Here is a 24,883-nt window from a genome sequence, read left to right on the forward strand (position 1 = left end):
AGTAAAGACAGACAGACGGACAGACAGCCAGACAGACAATCTCATCACAAAACACTAAGTCTAAGTAATCATGCTATCTGCACAAAAGTGCTTCTAATGGGACTGGATTCCCTTGTGGACTTGGAAACATAATTTTTATCGCGCCATAATAAAGATAGTAGTGTTTTAAAATGTAATTTTCCGTAGATTAAGAGCATAAATGAAAAACGCATAAGACTGTATTATTGCGCCTGGGGCGTATTTTTTTCGGTTTGAATTCGCTAAGGGTTTAATTTGTCAAAGAGGAACATGGAGTAATTGCATTATACAGCGCTGAATAGATTAGAGAAACTAATGATGTCGTGTAAATTGAATCAAGAACTAATCGAATTCTGATGTGAATGTATCGAAAATGGAACATGAAGTTTTTTCTCACTGTGTCCACCGTGATACTGTGACAAAGGCTTTTGCAGCCAAACAATTTCTCTCGGGAGATTTGAACTTAAGTGGAAAACGAGGCAAGCCATCCGCTGGTGGAGACAATTTACAGTTCAGTTAAAGTTCTTTTTTGCCGCGGCACCACATCCGAATACTGTCCTGTGGTAACCATATTTAAACATCATACATAGTCATTCACAATACATATTATCATCTGTAATTTAGCGCCATTACAGGTAAGAATATATATAGAGAGAGAGAGTTGGTCAAAACACTGTGTACATGCGTTTTATGTTCGTGTGCGCAAGTGTGTGCGTTTGCGCATAACTTCTCGTTCGTTTCCATTGTGTTAAGCCTGTCTGTGCACTTGTAAGATACTACTGTGCTAATTATCAAATCTTTAGAACGTATGGCTAATTGATTTGCGTTTGGGCCTATACGCTGTGCAAGCTTTTTGCTCTTTCCGTCCATCTAGATTTATTGTAAGCATTATTATTATTATTCTTATTAGTAGTAGAAGTATAATTTTTGTGATTGTTGTCGTTGATGTAATATCAAACTCTTCTTTCTGTTTCTCTACTATACGAAAGAAAATAAATGTAACAAGACCACAAGCTTTTCCCTAGGGTAAACCAGTTCAGACGGGTCACTTCTTAGGTTTGTTTCAACATATTAATTCCGAAAACTTCCTCACTGTTTCGCGATATTTTCATGAGTAATGTTAGAAACTAGTGTGTTTCTCTAATAAAATCGCAAGACTTCATTTGCAGAGGTTACAGGTTCCTGAATTGATCACACTTCCTAACATTTGCCAGTCTGACATCGTTACCTATTTATGAATCACAAGGATGTGCATTTAATGTGCATTAAAAGCATTTGTAACTCAATTAGGGCGCAAATTAAATTAGTATTGGCTTAATCTTTCTAAAAGAATACGCGCATCGAGCAACGATAAGGGATTAGGTTTAATGAATATAAAGTCGGTTTGCGATGTACGTGATGTACGTAGCACGGCTAATAATGCGGTTGGTAATAGTGTTGTTTGCCACGTAACTGGTATTCTCTATCATACGGGATGAGGCAAGCTACTTAACATGACGTATGCAGCAACATGGGCTAAAGTTTGTTGAATTTTTATTTATTGATCGACTCAATTTTCAACTCAAATAGAAAGACCGTTAAGTTTTTTTTTTTCGTTTTTGCTCTTAAGAAAAAGGGAAAACGGGAAGTAATCAAGTCAGTTTCTACCTGTGTGGTGTTTAGCACGACAGTCGTAGACAGGTCTAATTTCAGGTTTCCAATTCATGTATGCATAGACTCTATACATCTATGTGTATATGCTATCGGTGCGACTTATATCTGTTACTGAATGCAAATATAAGGTTAAAGGCACCAGTGTCAGACCCCAAACTTACGTTCTTAGAAGTTCATGAACAGTGACAGTAAGAATGTTTACGTAATTATTTCGTAGTATTGTCATTTTGTTTAAACTTGTTCGGAAACGATTCTAATGTTTTTGGAGGCACAGAAGAGAAAAAGCATTTGGCACGGATTTTAGCAAGCATAAGGTTGAGGAAAAACCTGGAAACTAGCTACATCGCAATCAGAATATGAACTGCTTTCAATGGGTCTTAAAAGATACTCTTAAATGCACTGAACACCTTATTTCCCTTTTACGATTGACAACTAGTTATTCTAGCTGAATGGTTTTTAGCATTTCCACGTATTGGAATCAATTGTTCTTATAACAATGTGTCAAAGTGAAATTAATGATAACAGTGGCGGATTAAGAGGGGGGTTCAGGGGGTCCTGCCCCCCCCCCCCCCCCCCCCTTCGGTTTCTGAAAAATATATCACACCAATATTCCCCTCTTGAAACTAGAATTTTTGTTTGCTCTCCAAAATACCAAAAATTTTTTGGGGCCTGCTACTTGAGCAGACCCCGAACCCCACACCAAAGGGGCGATGGTTGGCTTCGCATTCGAACCCTGGCGTTCCGGACCCCCCCCCCCCCCCCCCCCTTCAAATAATCCTGGGGCACTTTAATATGACGTAAACAAGAAATGTTCTTTGTTGTTTTATAATTATTTAAGTTAGCGAAACACCTTGCTTTTGTGGTTTTATCTTCTAAAATATACATCTCATCTGGCATGCTTAATAACATGAATAAACCAATCATTTATTCACGTCAAAGTATAAAGTCTGTGACAAATAGTTGTATTTATGTGAAATTGTAGTTTCACCTTTGCGAAAGATAGAGGAAGGCAGTTAACAACTTTATGCAATTTCTCCCCATATAAGCTTGGCTAACAGTTGGTTTGAAGCGTTGGAATCCATTTTATAAAGGGCTAATTTCACGTATTTTTTTACGATTAAGTCGGTTGTTGTCCTTTTTAATAACTCAACTACACAATGCAACATATATGGCATTGATAGGTGCTCTGTATGTCTGGAAATCTCTGAAACTGAAATCTGAAGAATCGCGGCACATTATGTATCTTTGAAGTGTTCATACTCATTTTCACTCATTTACGCCTGGTAACAGCGACTTCATGAATATTTGTTATGGCATTCCCTTTAAAGCACGCATTATATTATTCCAAATCCGATATTTTATCGAAAAATAATTATCTCAGTGTCCGCTAAATGGAATGAAATAAAAAACATTTTGTATCTATGCCTTGGTTAAGAACAGTCCATGTAACCATTCTTTAATAAAAAATAAAAAAAGAATCAATTTTGCAGATAATTTCATGCATATTCATTAAAAATGTTGACAGCCTTCATCACTGCCAATAAAACTTAAGCAATTGATTTCCAAGTTCACATATTAAAAGTTTCTGTAGAACGTTGCACAGTTGTACCGATGACAAAAGTGAGATTAAAAAATGACAAAGTAGCAGTAACCCACCTCTTTTTCTGTCATTTGCTCACAATCAAGGAAGGGCAAAATACCGATAGCTTAAATATATCAACAATATACGTTAAAAGAAACAATGTCTACACAAAATAAAATAGTTATCAAATGGTCTCATTTACCTTGCTTTTACGTAGTGCGTCGAAAAACGTCGATCTCAAGATTCCAACACACGTTCAAACTGCACTCGATCTTAACCGTGGTGTTGTCGTGTCTGAGGCTTGACTGCGATTCACTCTCGTTCCCTGGCGGACCTCCATAAAATATCCATAATATCAAAGTTCAACCAATTCAATTAGTAGTTATTTGATTTTATGCCACTTGTCCTCCAATAAGATTTAATTTGGATGCATAATAAAAGTAGAAAATTGGTTTACACGGGACATCCTTCGATCTACATAATTACACATCAATGCAAGCGGTGGTAAAATGGAATTTTCAGCATGGCTTGGTGATAAAAAACAGAGCATGTCATGTAATGCGAACTTGCGCATGAGCCCACACCCGCTCTTCACAACTGATTTACTTGGCGAATATATGTGTAGGTTTTATAAATATATTCTAAAAGTTCCAGACTGAACTTTTAATGTGTTATTCATTCTATGTTAAGAAGTTGAGAAAAAAATTCCTTAAAATTGTTTGTGCAAATGTAATGTTAAAATGACGCAATCCCTTCAAGGGACACCTTACTTGAGTCATTTTTGCATGCCTTTTTAAGAAAATTTGTGTGTGATCTTTATTATTTATTTGTTTATTTTTATTTTTATACAAAATTCCCACTTATATGCACTATGGAAATCTAGGAAGTTTTGCAATTCTTTTTATTTTTTATTTATTTATTCATTTATTTTTTCGAGGGGGGCGTTCCAACACACCGTGTACGTATTGAGAGAGAGAGAGAGAGAGAGAGAGAAAGAGAGAGAAAGAGAGAGAGAGCTTTCAAATTGTCATAGGTTGAGCAAATATCCTCAATTTTTGATTTCACACAAACACATACCACACAGTGCGCCAGATGAAATGCAGTGTTGGAATGATTTGATATGTATTGCAGTAGGTGAGAATTTTTTCCAGCTCGCTCTATCGATCTTTCTCCTTCACTTTTTTTACTTTTGTTATTGGTTAATACTCTCCAATTATCGAACACTACCGTCTCTTCCCACCAAAAGAAAGTATACCGATTTGTTTAAATGCTTCAAATTTAACTTTTACTATAAAACAGTTTTTACGAAAATACTTTTTGGTTTTAGCCATTTCAAATGTCAAGTTTGATTAAATGCAATCCAATGTATCCAGCCATTTTTTATTTATTTTATTTATTTATTTATTTTATTTATCTATTTTAATTTATTTTATTTTATTTATTTACTTTTTTTGCTCTGATTACAGGAGCATGGCAAAAATCTAAGCAATTGGAAGGAAGTTTCGTCTCAAAACTTTTTCAATAAAGTGTATTTGTAAAAGGAGACCATCGCTTGACTTTGAAATGAAAAACAGGTTGATGACTAATGTCAGTTCATCCTACTTAACACATGAGTATAGGTTTGAAGTAGGAATTGAATCGAAAAATCTTTACATATTCATGTACTAGTAGTGGAGTTTTTGGAGCATCTTCTGTCTCCTGTTTAATACATCGTTTATGCACATGTAGAATTACAGAATCTAGTTTACGAATACATTTTATTCCAGAGAGAGCAAAACTACATTCAGAAAAACGCTCATCGGGTAAACTTCTTATTGTTATACATTAGATGTAACAACTTCAGTTTTACTTTTCATAATTTTGATTGTGAAACATGCAAGTCAAATTTGAGTCTAACCGTCAAATATTACGGCCATTGTCGGCAGTTATGATCCCTTATAGAAAACAAACGACCCGAACACGTCAATAAAGTAAACACATCGAACCGTGCAGCCTAGTTCTATTATATTGTGTTCTTTTGTGTAAGTTTACCAACTGCACACACATAGACTGGGTCTAAGCCAGGCACACACCCAACAGTATACACACGTCAAATTCTCGACCTAAATTCTCGTCCCTACAGGTTGAATCAGTAACGGATATTCGCAGCTGGTAAAGTATACCTTATATTTAATTTGAAATTCTAGGGAAAAGATCTAAATATCACAGCATACATGCAGAATTTAAAAGGGGGGGATAAGGCATTGATCTTGCTGGACTTGTCGAAAGAGGTGTATGTATGAACTAGGCGTGGCCTTCTTGTTGTTTTAGTGATTAGGTGTTACGTTGCAGGTACCAGTGAACTTCGGGATGCGCGGATGAACACAGCACAGTTGTCATAATGCCAGGGGTAGATGTGATAGATCCGGGACACCCGGCAGAAATAAATACGAAGACTGTTACGACCGACAACTATGTAACTAACATCACGGTGGGCCAACAAAACGGCGCCCAAGAAACAAGTCCTAATGGACTCCAAAAGAAGGTGTCATTCGTTGAGGGCCCGGCCAGCGTTATACCTACTAGTGAAAACCCAATAAAAGACTCGGAAAACAACGACGTGTTGTCCCCAGAAGATCATGAGACGTCGCAACTGTCAGAGGGGTATGGGAGCACGGGCAGTTACCAGTCATCCCCAGGGTCACAGCCCTCTTTTGGGACAAGTACCAAAACGGAAGAGGAAGCAGACGATAGTTTGGAGAACGGCAGGCCCGACATTCCAATATTTTCAAGTTCCTTTGATTTTTCAAAAGTTGCCAATATTGACAAGCCGGGGTTATTTAAAGCGACGTCAGAGCCCCGAGATAGCCCAACGGCGGAGTCTACAGTAATGAAGTCTGAGAGTCACCCTGAGGCTCACCCCGCCAGAGATGCAATACTAAGCGGAGACTTGGTTCAGCTCAAGGGGATTATGTCGCAGAGGCAGTTTAGTCTAGTGGACAAACAGGGTAACACAGCACTTCACCTCTGCGCCAAGCTCGGGCAGATCAACTTCTTAAAGTAAGAGCCTTTCCATTTACCCTGTAAATACAGCTCGGTTTACAATGTGGATTTTCAATATGAGAGTATAACTGGATAAATTCATCGGGGACGCGGGTAAAATTATTATCTGACCACACGGTGCGCAAGTAGTCGGTTACAAAATTATTGTATCGCCCATCCTTTAATTTTGTATACTATTTTAGAAGCCCCCGATATCAGATTGTAGATGATATTTGTAAATTAAATAAATCAAACACTTCCATAAGATACTCATAAAAAGTTAAACAAATCAACCAGGGACACATTCTTTTATTCGGATTTTTTACTATATCACTTCAATATCTGTTATTGAGAAATACAATTTTAATATACATAGTGTAGAGGAAAGTTATTAAAAAACTTCAGATTCTTCTTTAAAGCTGGCATAAGCGACTAAAGTCTATTTACTACAACGCAATCACTTTGGCAAACAATACAAACGTTTTCTTTTTTCCATTCTTTCTTGGTAAAAAATATTACGTATTAAATTTTACGCGTTATTGAAGTAACCCTGCATGATATTTTAAGTTTTGCAATATTCATTCAATTGAATGAAAATTTTGATTTATACTTTTTCAGGTGGTTATTGAATAATAGTCACATTCCTCTGGGTGCCAAGAATGAACGAGGAGAAACATGCCTTCATAAAGCAGCTAGGTTTGGACATTTTAAGACACTGAAGAACATAATCCAGTACAAGAGAGATCGGCGCTTAGATCTGGTGTGTGACCGGGATGCACTGGGACTCACTGTCCTGCACTTAGCAACAATTATTGGTAAGATTTTTTTTTTTTTTTTTTGTTCAAAAGTGCTTGACGCACGACAAATGATCGAAATACTTTTGGTCCAACCTTATAAATTATCTAAAATGTCGTGGATATCCTATGACTTTTAGTGTTTTGATAAAATACTGGACTGTTAGCATTTTAGTTCGTTATTAATCGCATATTGCCTAAGCTGACCATCATATCAACTAACCATACCACGCCCACACAGAAACTTATGTACATTTCACATTTAAGCCACACCTTATTGCGAAACAGAAGGTCTAACGCAAACATCATTATTTAAATACGACCTGTTGTTATTTATTTATTAGGACATGCACCGATGGTCGAGTGGCTTTCAGACAAATTTGGAAGAATGTTGGGTATGATGAAAGCTAATAACGGGGCCTTGGCTATACACATAGCGGCTGCAAGAGGTGAGTAATATTGCAATTTTGTGTTATAACACGTATATAAGTGTGTGTCTTTGACCCCATTCCCAGAGATTAGATCGATCCAACTAGATCGACCTAACTCCCTGGGGGTTCACGCTAAATAGCTGTCAGCCGAGCGGGCACGAAAGTTAATTTTACCCCCTTCCAGCTTGTAGTAGGCGGGACGGACATTTAAGCCGGATTATCTGACAGTAATCTAGTGAGACTCTCCACAGGAATAGATCGATCTAAAATCTATGGGAATGCGCCCTTTGTTTATGAACGATATTCTTCTAATTACAAGAGAACTAATCAAAATTTTATCAGAATCCTTTTTCGTTAACCAGGTGATTTGCCCTGCACACAGGCGCTTGCAAAAATTGGGAAACACGCTGTCAATGCACAGGATAACTTTGGTAAGAGTACCCTCTTGTTGATTAATTAAGTCTTTTGCTTTTGTATTCTATTTTGAATGGATGTGTGCATTACAGTCAGAGAATGAGGAGAATATTACAAACCAGTATAAATTAAATAACAACATATGGTTCCTGGTGAATACTAAGATCTGGAAGCCACTTAACTAAATGCAAAGTAAAACATTCACAGTTGAATTTGGGGGGGAGCCGCAATCACGTTCAAATAAAGTCATGGTAAGACGTAATTTTAATTTTAAATGATTACTTAACATGTGTTTTGTTGCTCTTATGTAAACCAGGGGCCACACCAATGTATTATGCCGCACAAGAGGGCCATCTGTCCTGCTTGCAACACTTGGTCAATCACCATGGAGACGTTCGGACACTGACCAAAGCAAAGATGACCCTTCTTCATGCGGCAGCCCAGAGCGGACATATCGAGACAGTCAAATACCTTGTCCAGAAAATGGGACAGAGGGCGCTGCTGTCTCAGGCACAGGACGGCGCCACGCCCTTTCACTTCGCTGCCGGTAAATATCTTTAAAATTCTCTTAATACGGTTTAAGTATACTTGCTGTTTAAGCCAATGAATGTTTTTTCATGGAAAATCAAAGAAATGAAACTTTTTTTTTACATTTCAAAGTCTGTCTTTTAGGGAACCAGCTTTCTTGAGGTGAAATCCCAAACTTGCACTAGAAACTGGACTATAAAACTTTATCAAATAAGTCGGAGAGTGACATGTATGATATTGATATAAATATTACCACATTACAAGTCTTTTATTCATACTGTAGCCCAGAATCACGTAGAGATTCTCCGTACATTGCTGGCCATGAAGATCCCTCAGCAGGCCGTGGCCATGTCCAGTGTGTGGCTAGTGGACGTGACCGGAGGGACGCCCGCTCACGACGCAGCAGAACACGGGCATGTGGAGGCCCTGAAAGTACTGATAGACGCCGGGATCGACATACATATCAAGGACAATGTGAGTAGGTCTATAAATTAAGATAGAAAAAAGAAAAAAGAAAGGTGTTGATAAAGAAAATGAACCCTATTACTCATGTTTTAATTTCTATGTGCTTTCTTCTTGTGTATGACTATGTGTCACGGGCGCCTGTATGTGTGCGAGCGGCTATAGAGCTATTGTCCACATATTTGTACAGGCCAATTAATAAGTGATATAATGTATGCACAAATATTTATTATAAACGCGCGTGTTAGCTGAACATCAAAATTAACTTTTATTTATTGATATCAATAGGATGGTGACAGTCCCTATATCCTGGCTATACAAAGTAGTAACCCAGAGTGTGGGATGTTCGCCCGTTCATTGACTGGTGGAGTAATATTGGATGAGAAAGAATTGGAGAAGACCAGAGGTACGATAATACGCTGTGTTAGGTGTGACAGGTTGCGTTTTTGAAAGGTCTCCATGCTTGTTCTTGAAGATTTTGTCACACAACGAAAGGTTTCGTCTCAAACATTAACTTTGATTTTTCCCATCATGCATCTTTGTAAAAGGTACATGTATATTGGAAATATAAAATTATCTCGAGCGCTAAAATTTGTAATTTTACTGTTTCTCTTGATCTTTTGATTTCAGGTTATATAAATGGGAAAGACCCCACAATCTTAGATGTTCATGCAATGTCAAATGAGGAAGCCTTGAAGTTCAAGATGAATGCACATGGTTCAGAAGATCATCCAAAACAAAAGCATAAACAAGAAAAGGTATCATTGTCTAAACGATTAAAAGTTAAATGCATTTTATTTATTTCACCTATATTATTACAACATTATTCTCTGCATAAATTATAAATGTATTAATTGACATACAATTACGTGTTTGGGCACAATCACAATAATGTTGGTACTTAGTTCCTAGTTACTTTTTATTACTTCCTTTATCAGTGTATTTTTACTACGGATGAAAAGAGGCAAAACTAGAAACAGACTGGCGGTATACATTATAATATGACTAATTATTATGACAAGCTAAATAGATGTTTTGGTATAGCCATGTGTATAGTGCAAAACGAGTTACACCAATAAGTAAATTTGCAAAAATATAGAAAGCGAAGACATAAATAAGTACGATATCTGTTTCGAATTAAGGTGAATAGATACAGTAATAACTTATACTACTTATTAAGTATACCGCAAATTGAACTGTGGAATACAGGTTAGTACATGTACACAGTGTGAATTACACTAGAAAATTGTCTATAAGAATTGCTCTCTTTATAATCTAGCACAAGAAACAAAAAGATAAGCACAAGTCAGACAACCACGAGGAAGACCTACCAGACCCAGTGCTGCAGGGGGAGTTTATCTTAAAGGAGCCAGAGCCTGAATATCATGCCTCCTTCCTACCGCGGCTGGAAAGAGCCACACCGGGAGTCAGCCCATTTTTATACCTGCAAAAAAATCGTAAGTACCACAGATATACGAGTACTTAAATATAGTATTGAATTATTATCATATATTATCAATATTATTTGATTAAACATCGTTTTTCTGACTTTCCACTTACCAAATTTATTTCATAATATCTGTTTCGAAATTTAAATATTAAATTGTATAAAAATATAATTCGAGTTATTTTTTGTTTAATTTCACAACTCAATTCGACTATTTTTGTTTGGAAACCTCTAAATTCTGTTTCTGTTACGTTAATACATCGAAAGCTCGTCGATAACTTGCAGGTATATACTAAAGCATTACGGTATGAAAATTGCAGTACATTTTTCTGTCCCAGGTCCAACACCTATTGCCCTCCCATATCAAAACGAAGATGCACCCGTGCTTACACAGCAGAGAGAATCTGACGACGAATTAGACGTAAGCGATCTAAACAGGTAAGAGTTCTTTTTTAGACGCGTCTTTATATTAGTCCTATTATAACTAAGGATCGTATATCCCTTGCCCCGGTCATCTCCATCCCCAGTAAACGATATTGAATAATACATGGATAACATGATGGAAATAAATTTCTCTAAAGTATATCAAATAGTGACAATACCAAAAACTCTTGAATTAAAGTTCTCATAGTTGAGTACTTATTTTTTACCATAATTGCAGTCTAAAAACACCCATGAAGATCATCCAGGAGTCGCAGGGGTTTTCAAGCAGTACTAGAGTGACGACAGTGTCAGCAACAAACGGACCGTCTCCATCCACTTCACCAACCGGATTACTATCCATTTCTCCAACCGGATCTCCAGACGCGGTGTCTTTTCGGCCAAGTGAATTACAGACTGCCGCACTGAGCTCACAGATGACTGGACTTCTACCTGCTGTCAGTGCGTTTCCTTCAACTCAACCTGATAGTCCCAAGTCTGATGTATCGTTAGAAATTCGACCACAGAGTGATGCAGCAACTTGCGTCGTTATTTCGTACCCACAAGAGGACAGTGCAGTGCCGAGCGGCGGAACCAACCGACCACGCCCTATTGTTACGTTTAAGGACAATAATAACGTACCTCTTGGGGTTAATACTTTATCAGCGTCCTCCGCCATAGCATCTCCAGTGACTATGACGGCAGGATCCCCAGGACCTACAGTAACCAGAACTGAGTCGAAAGACATAAAACTTTCCACGGTCCCATCTCCTGAAACAGGCGAGACTACATCCACAACTGTGGCAATAACTGAGACTAAGATCGTATCTCCTAAAACCAGTGGGTCTCCTGTATCGACAACTTTGTCTGTAGAATCAACAGAATTGAAGCAACTAAAGACAGCTTCTCCAGATTTAAAACCACGGCAACTTTCGCTGGCAGTATCAACGGCGGCTACGGAAACACGGACGCGGTCTAAAGGCATTCCTCCACCCGTGTTACCTAAGCCAAAAAGTCCACGTTCTCCGACGCCAAGCCCGGGTGGGCCGACGAGCCCCCCTACCCCTCCACCCCCTTCTTGGACACCACCTCCACCTCCTTTGGGAATTGCTGTTCACCGGGGTGAGTCAAGTTCATCATCTGCAGCAGTGTCTGTCACAACATCAGTCCCGCCACCACCACCACCTCCACCTCCGCCTCCGCCTCCAACAGTGCCATTAACTGTAGTCCATCCTCCTGTACCCAGTCACATGGACCCAGCGGAAGAGACCTATCTTAAGACAGCCGTGGAGGAGCTACGGGAAGGCACAGTCAGTCCCGCGCCATTGTTGGCACCCAATGTCGACCCAGCACGTCCCGAGTCCGTGTCTCCTGCCAGTCGAATAACCCAAGATGCGAAGTCTGTACTGAAACAAATACCGAACCGAGATGTAGATGATGTGGATGCAATGAATAGTAGCAGTACACATTTTGACTACAGTGCTTATCAGAGAGCGCTTCTTCGACGTAAAACAGTTGGGCAGCTGCAACCCGTGAAACCGGTTAGCCTGGTGGCAGATATGAGGAAGAAATTAGAAGAAACTCTTTTCAGAAAAACAAGAGGAAGTGATAATAACGTAACCCAACCGCCACCAATAGCAACGCAACAGGTTGCAGTTGTAAATGTGGCCCCAGGTGTCCCTCCTCCGCCGCCACCGCCGCCACCGCCGCCGCCGCCACCGCCACCGCCACCACCGCCACCGCTGCCACATATGAATTTAGAAGTCTCGAACGACATTCAGTACAATGAAGGTAAGATTTATTTGACATCGTGTTTTACTTCTTATTAAAAAAGTGTTGGCATTATCTATTCTTCCTTTAAATAATGGGTAGTTTTACAAGTAAAAGGCTCGTATATGCTCTGCACCGTATCTTTTTACGTCTTGGTTGTGTTCAGTGTTTGAATTAATATTTAGCTCCACTTTTAAATTTTTCAACCGCTTTAAAAGAATACAATTGATTTTTACTCTTTAACCAAAATAGTTTTGAGGGTTATAATTACATTTCAATATTTCCTCATTTACGGATAACTTTTATAATCTTATTAAAATCACGTCACCAATTATAAGTCATTTTATCATTTCTTTGGTTTTTACTCTATAAATTTATTTATTTATTCATTTTTTTTCAGAAGATTTCCGAAACATGCAAATGGCTTTACAAATGCGGATGAACCAGTCTGCGCAGCATTTGCCGAATTTTCCCATATCTGATACATCCTTTCGTGCCGGCGGATTTTACTAAATAGTTTTTAATTTCTGAACTCATTTTGAAATAAGTAAGACATTTTGTTACTAAGTTATTCATTAGTATAGGAATACGATAGCAGCCACTGACTTATTTTGCTCGATAATTGATATAACTACTGTCCTCTGGGGATACATGTACATTGGCATTACTGCTGTCTTACTACATGCACAACTAACACAGTCAAACGCACATGAAAAGTGCTACAATAGCAGGAATATTAGTGGAAAACGTGGCATGTTGAATATTACATCGTATGAAATCGGTGCAGAGTCGAGGGGAAACACCTGGTACACTTAATTAAACAAGAGATTCTATAATCAAGAGTTTATTATGCTTAGCGAAGCTTGTTATTTAGCAGAAACTATCATGCACTATGTACTGTCAAGCACCAAGTACGTAAAAAATTACAATTGTACATATTGTTAAAGCGTGTTTAATATCATATTACATCCACCATTTCTGTGAAAACATATAAAAAGAAGTAATTATAAATCTGTTCTATAACCATAAAAACGTCATGAAGCGTGACAGTTAGCTCATTATACGCGACTATGAACCGTATGAAAGAACCGTTCAATTCTAAAACAAAAGACTCGCCATACGAGCTCCATGAACCAGTACTAGTCCAGTGACACTTGAATGTACGCACTTACGGGGACATGCGAGTTGTAATGGACGATTATAAATGGAGATATTTTTAGCAAATATGATGGGTCGACTCTATTGAATATGGAAATACTGATCAGACCACAACCAATAGCTATAAGGAGCCTTTCACTAAGCTAAGGCGCAGCGACTGTTAAACGAATTGTGCAAATAGCATTCGGCATGTTTTATAGATAGACTTCAAAAATACATTATACAGACACTAGAATTATCGACGTTTCTCTCAAGGTTCATTAGATCATTTAAGCGCTTGGCAAATCATATCGGCTTTCTAGAAATTTATCACAGGCCGTGATTTAGATGTTGTCAAGACGAAAAACGACTCACGTCAAGCCAGGCAATGAGAAAGTAATTTGTTGCCGCGTCACAAGGGTGAATTTCGACAAGCTATTGACAGGGAATTCAAACGGGTATTGATCTAAGTTTTCATTAATTCCTGCGTTTCTCTTGGCCGTGTGTACAGGCACAGATAAGGCAGCATTACATGCAAGACATTTCCTGCAGCCATAGATTGACATTAGAGCGCGCTCGCTGCGACATGTCGTATTATACATATGCGCTTTACAGCAGACATAGACGTTTGATTTACGTCATGTTGACGTCCACAACGTGCTCATGCTCAAAGTTAATAACGAGAAACGTTTGCAGATTATGAAAACCCATGTCCTTCGCCGGCTGAATATAAGCAACGACGGGTCTACGGGGAAAGACTGGAAGGTTTTTTTATGGGTTTGGGTGTTGACATTTACTTTTGTTTGTGCTTATATCACACCCGTGGTTTCGGCATTGTGCACGCCTTGCCCCGACACCTGCAAATGTAACGTTACGCCTGGCAGACAGTGTGACATCGACTGTTCTTTCGCCGGTTTGACCACTCTCTCCTCTGCGCTAGAATTCCCCTCTACCGAGGTCATCTTCAGAATGTAAGTATCGCTCATTGGGAATAGAACGTTTTTTTTTCTGTTATATCAACTGTGTAACCTATGGCAGAATTTCTACAAACTCATTATACTCCCTAAACTACTCAGCTACGTATGTTTTATTATAGGCGTAAAATAACATACTGCTCTGGAGTTTTTATGCCCCCCCCCCCACCAGCTCAAATACCCCCCTTCCCAGTTCATCTCCCCGCTGTAAATATCAGTTGCAATGATTATTAACATAGTGTTGATATGTAAATATTGTTTTTGCCTGACACTTTTCATCTAAAGTATAGGATTTATGCGTCATGTCGAAGGTCAAGACGTTCGTTGATGTAAATATTCTAATAGTGTGCAGATAAGAAACGTAATTTGTAAAGGTAATTTGTGATAACACTATATTAATCTGTGCCGACAACCATGGCAGCCTTTTTCACACTAAACTGTTTCTGTTGATATTGTGATATGCGAGTAGGCTTTTCTTCCAATTTCGACATATAGTCCTTAGTTCGCCAGCCTTCATCCTCATTCTCTCTCTCTCTCTCTCTCTCTCTGAAATACCGCGTTCGTAAAACAGCCATTCATCACAAAACATCTATTTGGACGGAATCAGCGCAGCGCTGTGATATTGAAAATATGCTCCTCGAGTATGACTCTATAGACTGCGTTATTAATAAGCGCATTTCCGACAGCTGATGTATTAGTTTGTGGAGAATAATCTGGATTAGTATCAGTGTGCAGACATCACCACGAGGGTTATATTTACAGTTCACTGATATGTATGAAGAAATATATCAAAGTTATCTTTTATTATATGTCACACTGCTGGAAATTATTCTTTACACAGTCAATCCCCCCTCCCTCACCAAAAACGGAACAAATAAATAGGTGATAAATATTATGATAAATATGCACGCATAACACAAGACAGCTGATTAAAATATAAGCATTAAGTTCTTTTTAAAAGTAGACATTGAATATAATTGAAAATAGCTACAATGCACATTCCATGACCATATTCGCACTGATTACAAAGCTTGAGGCCATCTTCGGTTTTCCAGATATTTAGCATTTTTCCAAAGCGGCTACTGAATCCAACAGAGTGGCCATTTTCCTATACTGATTTATTTGTTTGTTTGTTTTCGTTGTAAAATATCCAAATTAATACATCCCAACTTTGAAGTAATGATTGTTTATCGATGACAAGCGATTTGCCATTGTTTTGTACTGAAAATACAGTATCTGTATACCACAAAAGAGATAATTACAAGTAGAGAATACAAAAATTTGTCAATGTGGCAGAAATATCCCTTGCCATTAGAAAACAGTGAATTATGTTCTTATTCATGTTGAAAATACTTCAAAATTGATAAAGAATTATTGCACTTTTACATTGTGTAAGTAAATAATATTTTTTCAATTGCATCTCTCATTCTTAATTCGATAGACGTAAACAATTTCACTTGTGATACATTTATATGAAAGACAGTTGATAAGTAACGCATTAAAACAGGAGTAAAGTATTCAACTGTCAAATATCTACATTGGTCACTGAGTGCGGTTTCATATATAATTTACTCTGAAATCCCCCCCCCCCAAAAAAACGAATTTTATTTCTGTTTCTACCCGAGATACATCAAAAGTAGCTTATTTAGATGAAGCAACGGTCGCACTAAAAATTAGCCATTTTCTACCTTTAGTAAAATAGGTCGAACATTCACAATTAAATAGACTATTGACATTCACAATTAAATGGACTATTGCTGTTTTTTTTTTGTTTTTTTTTGGATCGAGGCTAGCAAGACTAACAGTCTTTAAGACGAATTCGCCGTGTTTTGATGAAATCGGTTTCAGCAACTACACGTTTCACACCAAAATAAGAACATGTACGTCTGATGATAAACGGGAATGAAAAGTAGCAAATATCAGTTTGCTCAACAGATTTCCATTTCAATACATATTTAAATGATATGTTGAAATAAAAAAAAAATCATAACGGGTTAGTAAGGGGGCGACATGAGAATAATTAGGTCGTGCAAATAGCCGGTTCCACAATGACAAAAACTTCATTAAAAATATACTTCATAAGTCATCGTATCTGTCATTCGTGAATTTCGAATAATTAAGATGTTGTCCCCTTTGAAAATAATTTTGAACAGTTTCATTTTATTTGGCAGGTATCAGTGGAAAACACATCTATTTTGGCAACATGTACAATTTCTAAATTGTCCCCATCGGACTTTTTTAACAGTTTGTCGTAGTTAATATTGCATAATTTTGATCAAGAAACTGTACATATCTGATGACAAGACACAGAAAATGAAGCTGCCCATCATTAATTGCTACTAAGAGAAATTAAAAAAACGTTATCATATACTGACACACTGCACAATGTAACCCCCTTTAAAGTGGTTTATGTTTGGAAGTTGCTGGGCACTGATTCTTCAGCATATCGAGCGTGTCTGCCACCGGAAATTTACTCATGTATACCTCATGATTCAAACGCAACTTTTTAGTATTTCTTTGACCAAGAGCTATTTGGCCACATCAACCTGGGTGGTGTATAAAAAAGGCACCGTGTAATTTACCGTGATTTCTGAAGCGATTTCTAAATAACGATTAATCAGACCATGATCGTAAAGGTCAAAGAGTGCAAAGCACCATTTTTTACATTTTACTAAAGAAGCACTGTGTGTGCTTTTTGGGGGGCAATTGATGTTTTAGTTTTAAATTGTATGATTTGGTGCATTTGATCCATCTGATAAATATGACGTTCTTATCATGTTTAAATAATTCTGTTATTCCAAAAACTAAAAATTAATCTGACTTACAAAATATCGCCATGTGGTTCTGGTTGACAGATTATAAAAGAACAACTTTAAATGGCGCCTACTTATTATTGAAAGACGGTATGTATGACATTTTATTTGAATACTCAAGAACTTTCATGTAATGTCCGCCTTTCTGCATGATAATCGTTTGTCCGTTACACAAACAAGGTGTTTCAACTTTTTCATGTGGTTGTGGTTTACAGATTATAAACGAACAACTTTTAATGTCCGTGGTAATTCTAGAAATGGAAGAACTTGTAATTTGCTGAGATAAAAGTCCCTTGCGGTTCATGTCAAAGAAAAAAATGCCCAGTCTACTTGATAATGTTGAATAAGAACTCGCAGGTCAAATATTTGACATGTCAAATGAACTGGTCGGCCAAACTAATCAATCTCTTTTGATTAATTTTCTTGCAATATTTGGCGCCTACTTATTACTGAAAGACAGTATGTATATCGTTTTTTTTTATACTCAAGAACTTCCCTGTAATGTCCACCTTTCTGCATGATAACTTTTTGTCCTTTACACAAACAAGGTGTTTCAACTTTCTCTATAGAATTTAAATACTAATAGTTGTATTGTACTGATATCACTAGATGCACCGAGTCCAAAAAAACTTGCGGAAAGTGAACAGAAAACGTGTGCAGAGGCGTTTACTATAGTGATAATAGTGGAATTATCCGAGATAGCTTCGAGATTAAGACGAGAGTGGAGTCAGAAATAATGGCAGACCAACAAGCACTGTGCGACAACGAATAAAAGACGACCGAATTTATCAACTGCTATTTTTCTGGTGGTTTTCCTCTTAACTTCCGTCGAACAACAATCGTATTGCACAATATGTTTTGGATGTCATTTTGTATTGCTTCCTAAAAGAAATTTGCAGTGCATAGAATTTGAGACATAATTAACCCCACCGGATTCTTGTAAGCTTGTTAGTTTCGTATGGCGTCATGCAGTGCCGAAGCTCGATTTCGGCTACATGTATCTCGGATGATTCCGGGATCTAGTTTATATAAAGTTTCAGTTTTACCTTTATTAAACTTTATTTCATGCCAGTTCGAAATAGCGTCTGCACAAATATTAGCAAGACCTCGCATTTCAAACAACTGATTTAATTGATTTTGCTTAATTTGCAAATATTGATAGTAAACAGAAACCGATAAGCCTATAATAGAAATCCTATATAAATAAAACCTGTTGTCTTATTTGGATTCCATGCAGAATTTAGTCTTAGACGGCATTCCACAAATAGACATATCCTAAGGTCAAAAGGCGTGGATCAATTTGTCTTCCGTGAAAGTTAATTTAAAAAAGAACAAAAAATATTTTAAAAGCTGAAAATGCCAGGGACTCCAGCGGACCCCAGGGATGTTTAGGTAAATATCGCATCTATTCACCTTGTCTGCGTGAAAAACCTCCAGGTCGATCGACGTCCAGTGAATCTGTTATTGGTTCAGTTTAGACTACATATGCACAGCAAATTGCCTGTAATGCACTAGGGAATCGAACCTTCTTATGGTCACTTTTTCTTATAATCATTTTCCATGTCACGTTCCAATAAGAAAAATAAAAAGTACCGAAAGATAGTGTGTAGGCCTACATGGACATGGCGAGAACGTAAATGTTTTTGACAGAGCAAGGGGACAAATTATTGGTGCAAAACATTACATGAAACAGAGTTTAATTTCGGTGGGCCTTATTGCCTCAGGTCAACTCCACCATATCCATTGCTTAAAAAAAAAACTGTAGAAGACGTTTTCTGTATATCAATGCTTTTTTCAATTTTGGTGGCGCAGAGATTTCATTCTATTTAAAATGAAAAGTTAAGATTATTAGGCCTATCTCTCGCCCTTACTGACTACAAGTGTGATCTGGTGCTATTTTTTTTTATTTTACTTCTGATGATGGAGTTTGATGTTTTAAACATGACGTATTTCATTTAAATAGACCCCTAAAGTTTACCAATTACAAAATGCGTTTTATATTAATGAAAAACAAAAATCGTCCTGCACGCCTTTGCCTTTCAGGTTAATATCGAGAGTTTACTGTTTAGTGTGCTTAATTGATTCAGAGATAACCTTTCAAAATATGTTGAAAGTTCTCAGATGAATTGTTATTTTTCATGAACCATCAGGGATTTTATTTTTATTTATTATTAAATTTTTTTAAAATAACATTTCTTTAAATTTACTTCAGTATTTAATATAATCTTAATTTAGAAAAATATTATACCATAGTGTGAATAGGGCGTCTAATATCTTGGTACATATATGCTAAATCAATTCTATTCCTTATTTTTGAAGGCTCTGAAAACAAATTTTCTTGATACCTACTTCGATTTTGAAACAAGCACTTTCGTTCTCCCTGTTGTCTCCGTGAGATAGAGGGCAGCACCACGTACTAAGGTTTGATATTATCTTGTGACCCAATTAAATGCGTTTGCGGGAGATGCGTTTTCGGCGTAAGAACGTTCGGCCACGGTTAGTCAAGTACCATTAAATTGTGTGTTTTACATGCTTGCTAAAAGTCACCTCTTTGCTGTTGTTTTTGTAGAAGTGGAATTGATTTTGCCTTAGAAATGTGAAAAGAAAATATAACGTACTATAGTCTGAAAGATGTTACTGTTTTCACGCGTGCCTTCGTTGACGAACCCAATTTTTTATTGATGTTAAGGAGGTTAATAAAGCACGTATGTGTGTTCATAGACGAGAACTCGACTTAAATATCGACTTGGTTTTAAGTCTTACTTCACATACCAGGAGAGCAAATTTTTTTCCCGGTAATTATTAAAACGATCCATGCACACACAAAAGATACCAGTTTTATGGATTCCCTTAGCGTTCTAGAAACAAAAATGAACTCACAAAAATGCAAGCCACATGAGGCGATCAGCTTAACCTCAATTTAACTAAAGTGTCCTCATAGGTGTACATGCACATCTAACCCTAATCAAACCACAGACTACTGACGTTTGTCCCCTACTTCCTTATCAGAATCTGCACCATAACATACATGTACTGTATTAATTCCATTTAGAATACTCTGGTCTACCGTCCCTATAACTTAGAAATGTTGCCACTAAAATGATGTACGATACCCAGAATGAATGTACTGAAAAGCAACATGAAGAAAAGTGAGTCATTGTACAGGTAGTTAGATTGTTGAAATATGATCTGGTATTTTAAAGTCATCAAGTCTACCCATATGAAAAGCATGTCTTTTGGCTCAAACTGTAAATATATATTGCAAATTTTATCTACCCCAAGAAACTTCTTGGGATGTCTAGACTTTCTATAGTTTAAAAAATTGCAAATCATGGTTGTAAAGATAAAACTAAATAATTGTAGTGATATGGTATCAGGTTTTGTATATAACTTGTACCTGAATGTTATAAAGACGAGCACATATTTTGATATCCAACACACATATCACTTGAGTAAACAGATCCACAGGGAAGAGATATAATGCTGTATTTGATTGAACCCTAAATAACATCACTGTAATTTCTTGCTAACCTCTATCACAGTAGTCCACTGTCTTCTTAAAAGTATTTCTTTTTGCTTTAACATAAGGGTGACTGTTTTTATTCTTATTAGATTTCCACTAAAACCAAAAAGGCTTGGGATGACTTTTTTCTAAAAAAAAAGGTAGTTTTCTTATATTAAGGATCTTTGATTTTACACAGATTTATTTATGTTCGGGTGTACAATGTATGTTACAATAGCTCTTGTGGATCATGACTACAGAGTGTAACACACTTAGCTACCTGTAAAAACAGTTATGTGTCAATTAGGCTGGTTGTCTGTCTCGCACCAGATTGACTCAAGCTTAGGCAGCTCACTGTGTTTACCAGAAGATAAGCTGACTTTAGCCTAATTGTAAATTTTGTTTTTGCACACCTTAGGTATCAGGACTTGATAAAGCCAGGGAGAGATAAGAACTAATTGTAATTTCTAAGTGTTGAAGCTCCATCTAGCAACTGTGTCTCTAGAGTATAATAATTGATGATTTTGATTTTGTTGTTTGACAATTGTTAAGTAGGCATTTGGTGAAAGATTTTTTGCAGATTTAGTACTTTTCTTGTTTTGTGTCTTTGGCCAGTGAGAGTCTGTTAATCTATTGACTTTTTAGGTCTTACTTTCTGTCAAATTTTGTGGAGTCTGTTGCAAATAAATGTAGAATATAGGTATAATTATATACTACATAAAGCACATTCCCTGTCAAATGAAAAGGGAAAATTTGAAAACTAATAAAACATCCTTTACTTTTCATTTTCATTTTAGAGATTTGAGCAATAATCCATGGCACTGTGATTGTCACTTGTTGTGGTTAAAGAAATGGCTGGACAGCTTGTCAGTCGTTACTGTCCACAACTTGGCTGGAATAAAGTGCTTCAGTCCAGACAAATTAGACAAGAAACTACTGACTCAAGTGAAGGATGAGGAATTTATATGTGGTAGGGACTTATTTTAATCCTTGCAAAGAACCAATCACAAAATATAAAAACCACCTAAATATTGAAGATAGATGGCAGATTTTTTTTACAGTGATTGTATGTACTGGGTATATCCAAACTTCCAAAGTATGTACTGTTATTAAATTTATCACACTGCTGGTTGCCAGGATTATCAGAACTCTCCAAAGCAATTTAGGTATTTGTTATTTGCTTAATTCCTTCATTCTTTACTGTTGCTTTTGCTTTTCCAGTTTTGTATACTGTAGAAAGTACAGGAACTATGGTAATTAAAATAATTTCAAAACATCTCATTATTCTTTATCTATTTTAGAAGCCATTAGGAAGAAGCGGGCCACATGTGCACCATCGCCAAATCCAGACCAGTTTACAGGCAATTGTGGTGAGTGGAAGCTGAGGTGTAATATCTGATGTTCTCACCATCAGCATTTTTAAATGCTTAAAAGTGTTGATTTGATATTAAAAAATGGATATTTCATTACTGAAAGAATGACAATTAAAACTAATCAGTATGAAATATGAATATTTCTTGAATGATTGTATTTCTATTTTCAGACAAACTTGTTTTTTATATTGTAATTGAGAAAATTATGTAACTGTTTTTAAAGGAACAGCATTTTGTATTTTATTTTAAAAAACCAACAAAATAAAACAGATGCAGCAAATGATATCATTGTAACATTGTTTCTTGTAATTTTATTTCCATTTCCACTTCCAGGTAATTCTGACTTCCTCTCCTGCCTGTTGAACTCAACATCTTCTGTCACTGATCTTGTCCACTTCACCTCACTGGACTCCATCATTGACCAACCAGTGACCATTGGGTGTGAGATCCATTGCTATGACCAGGGAGCTACCCATTGGACTGTGGTCAACACTGATCAGTGCCTGTGTGGCCATCTGACCACTCTCTCAGGATGCCTGTGTCCTGATCTGATTCATAGCCCTGAACCAAATAGCGGAGATAATTTCTGCAGCAAACTATATGTTGGGGGCACAAAACAAGTCTTGTTGTATATAGTGGTGGATATTGCAGGAGGAAGGGCTTTGAGTCTGCAGGATGATGTGGCTTTTACTGTCAAGACAAACATCAGTCAAGTTGTGGAATATCAGTGGCACTTTGGTGACAGCAGTGACATTTTTGTGTCCCAGAACACTACTTTGTGGCACTATTACCTCGTACCAGGGCATTACAATGTCACTGTCACTTTGGTCACAGCAGGGTCAGATGTCACTGCCTGGACCATGGTGGAGGTATTTGACACTATCAGAGACACATTTTTGACATGTCCTGCAGCTGCCACAGCAGCCAGTGACATTGACATTAGGTTGACAGTGGGCAGAGGAAGTCATGTTGGGGTGACTTGGAGCAGAGATGGGACTGACCTGGGAAGTAAGTAGTTGGCTCAATAGACAGCTAGGAATTTAAAAGGGGTTTTATTCTATATTTTATACATTGTTCACTGCAAAAAAATATACAACATGTCAAGGTTTCTAAAATATGTCTTGTGGCCATAAAAGAAGAAAACAACTTTATTTTAGTTCATGCTTTGTATAGTTTTCTAGCTCAAATAACCTAGCTGAAATATGTGACATGAGAAATGATAATTTGGTATGGTGTCATTTAATATTTATTGCCACTATTACAACATATCAGTGTCATCCATCAAGTTCTGACATGTAATAATAATAATAATAATAATAATATTTATTTATAGTCTAAAATCCAACATGTGTTCAGTAGACTTTACAAAAATTATAAAATTCAAATTGAAAGAAAAATATTGCTAATGGTTATAAGATGAAAGGATATATAAAATGGATAAAAAAGGGGAAATTTAAAACTATGACTAAGAACAGTTTTTCTTAAGAAGTGTTTTTTCAAGAATTTAAAGATAATATTGTTTAAAAAGGTGGGTTTTTAGTTACTTTTTAAAATGTCCAGGGTCCACAATTTGTCTAAGACTGATGGGTAAAATTTTCCATTCTTTTGGTGCTGCAAATTTAAAAGCTTTATCACCGTATGATACTTTATCACCGTATGACGTGTGTGTACCTACGTCACAGTACTTAGTTTCATTTACAGAAGATTCCACCAATTATGGTACAAATATACATATTAAGCCGAACTGTAAACTGTATTTGTCCATTTCAGTAACCTCTACCAGTGCTGCCACCTATGTCATAGGGACAGCAGTGTTTGAGGATGTAGTGAGTCAAGTGCAGGTCCTGAGTGGTACAACTAAGCAAGTCACCATGCTTCCTAAAACTGTTACTATTTTCCCAGGTAATTACTGATACTCCCCCAAACTGTACTTTTTGTGCAAAGTTTCTGTAGCCTGCTGTGCATCTGTAATGAATCTTTTTATGTTCCTTGTTAACTTTTCAACTACATGTACATGTAGGTTTGGGTTGTGTGTTACATTTTTTATCATTTATATTACAAATGTCCTCATTCATGAAAAAAGGAAAACTAAGTAGTTGGCAACTATTTTAAAATAATGTTTGATTATATTTAAGAACAGTTTTTATTTTCAAGCAATTTTAACAAACCTCGTGTTTTAGGATACTGGTTTCAGTCAAATGGAAAATTAAGGAATTGGGAATTTTATGTAGAAAGGGTAACTATGGCAACTAGGCTCCATCTCCAGGTATATAGACCAAGCTGTCCAACTGGGCAGACTTTAATACCAGCTGGTAAGTGGTGCAGAGTCGAAATGATAATATAATTCAGTTGCAACTTGACAGTAATGAACTGAAGATTGTTTTTACTATCCTTCATTTTTTTTTTTTTTTTGCTGTTTGGCTTTTTTGTACACTTAATTATACTAGTGAGTGATCAAGTTTGAGTTTATTCTTAATCTATTGGCTCATGCTAGCATTATCTTTTTTAATTAGGTATGATTAGATGGAATTTCTCCAAACAGAA

General features: G+C 36.9%; 2 protein-coding genes across 2 annotated transcripts in view; both read left to right on the forward strand.

The window, feature by feature from the left end:
* The first annotated feature begins 5,274 nt into the window (after nt 1-5,274).
* Nucleotides 5,275-13,474, forward strand: LOC106162710 (uncharacterized). Its single transcript, XM_013540085.2, has 13 exons — nt 5,275-5,404; nt 5,585-6,292; nt 6,893-7,089; nt 7,413-7,517; nt 7,862-7,930; nt 8,230-8,460; nt 8,725-8,915; nt 9,192-9,309; nt 9,534-9,661; nt 10,183-10,360; nt 10,689-10,788; nt 11,012-12,561; nt 12,941-13,474. Exons 2-13 carry the CDS (start codon nt 5,634-5,636, stop codon nt 13,051-13,053), a joined length of 3,639 nt encoding a protein of 1,212 aa, XP_013395539.2. The 5' UTR covers nt 5,275-5,404; nt 5,585-5,633; the 3' UTR covers nt 13,054-13,474.
* Nucleotides 13,475-19,913: 6,439 nt separating this feature from the next.
* LOC106162666 (polycystin-1-like) overlaps nt 19,914-24,883 on the forward strand; it is a 31,113-nt gene continuing 26,143 nt past the window's right edge. Inside the window, exons 1-6 of the mRNA XM_087006557.1 lie at nt 19,914-19,960; nt 21,764-21,936; nt 22,268-22,336; nt 22,673-23,347; nt 24,110-24,241; nt 24,520-24,651. Coding sequence (XP_086862683.1) covers nt 19,914-19,960; nt 21,764-21,936; nt 22,268-22,336; nt 22,673-23,347; nt 24,110-24,241; nt 24,520-24,651 — 1,228 coding nt within the window. The remainder of the gene's footprint in view (nt 19,961-21,763; nt 21,937-22,267; nt 22,337-22,672; nt 23,348-24,109; nt 24,242-24,519; nt 24,652-24,883) is intronic.

This window comes from Lingula anatina, chromosome 2, assembly GCF_051362555.1.
Source record: "Lingula anatina isolate TDL-2025a chromosome 2, LinAna3.0, whole genome shotgun sequence".
Lineage (NCBI taxonomy): Eukaryota > Metazoa > Brachiopoda > Lingulata > Lingulida > Lingulidae > Lingula > Lingula anatina.

Excerpts from the sequence above, each read along its gene's own strand:
- LOC106162710 (XM_013540085.2), top strand. The coding sequence starts at position 5,634 with ATGCCAGGGGTAGATGTGATAGATCCGGGACACCCGGCAGAAATAAAT. Across the intron at positions 9,310-9,533 it reads AGAATTGGAGAAGACCAGAG|GTTATATAAATGGGAAAGAC; the intron begins GTACGATAATAC and ends TTTTGATTTCAG. Across the intron at positions 10,789-11,011 it reads GACGTAAGCGATCTAAACAG|TCTAAAAACACCCATGAAGA; the intron begins GTAAGAGTTCTT and ends CCATAATTGCAG.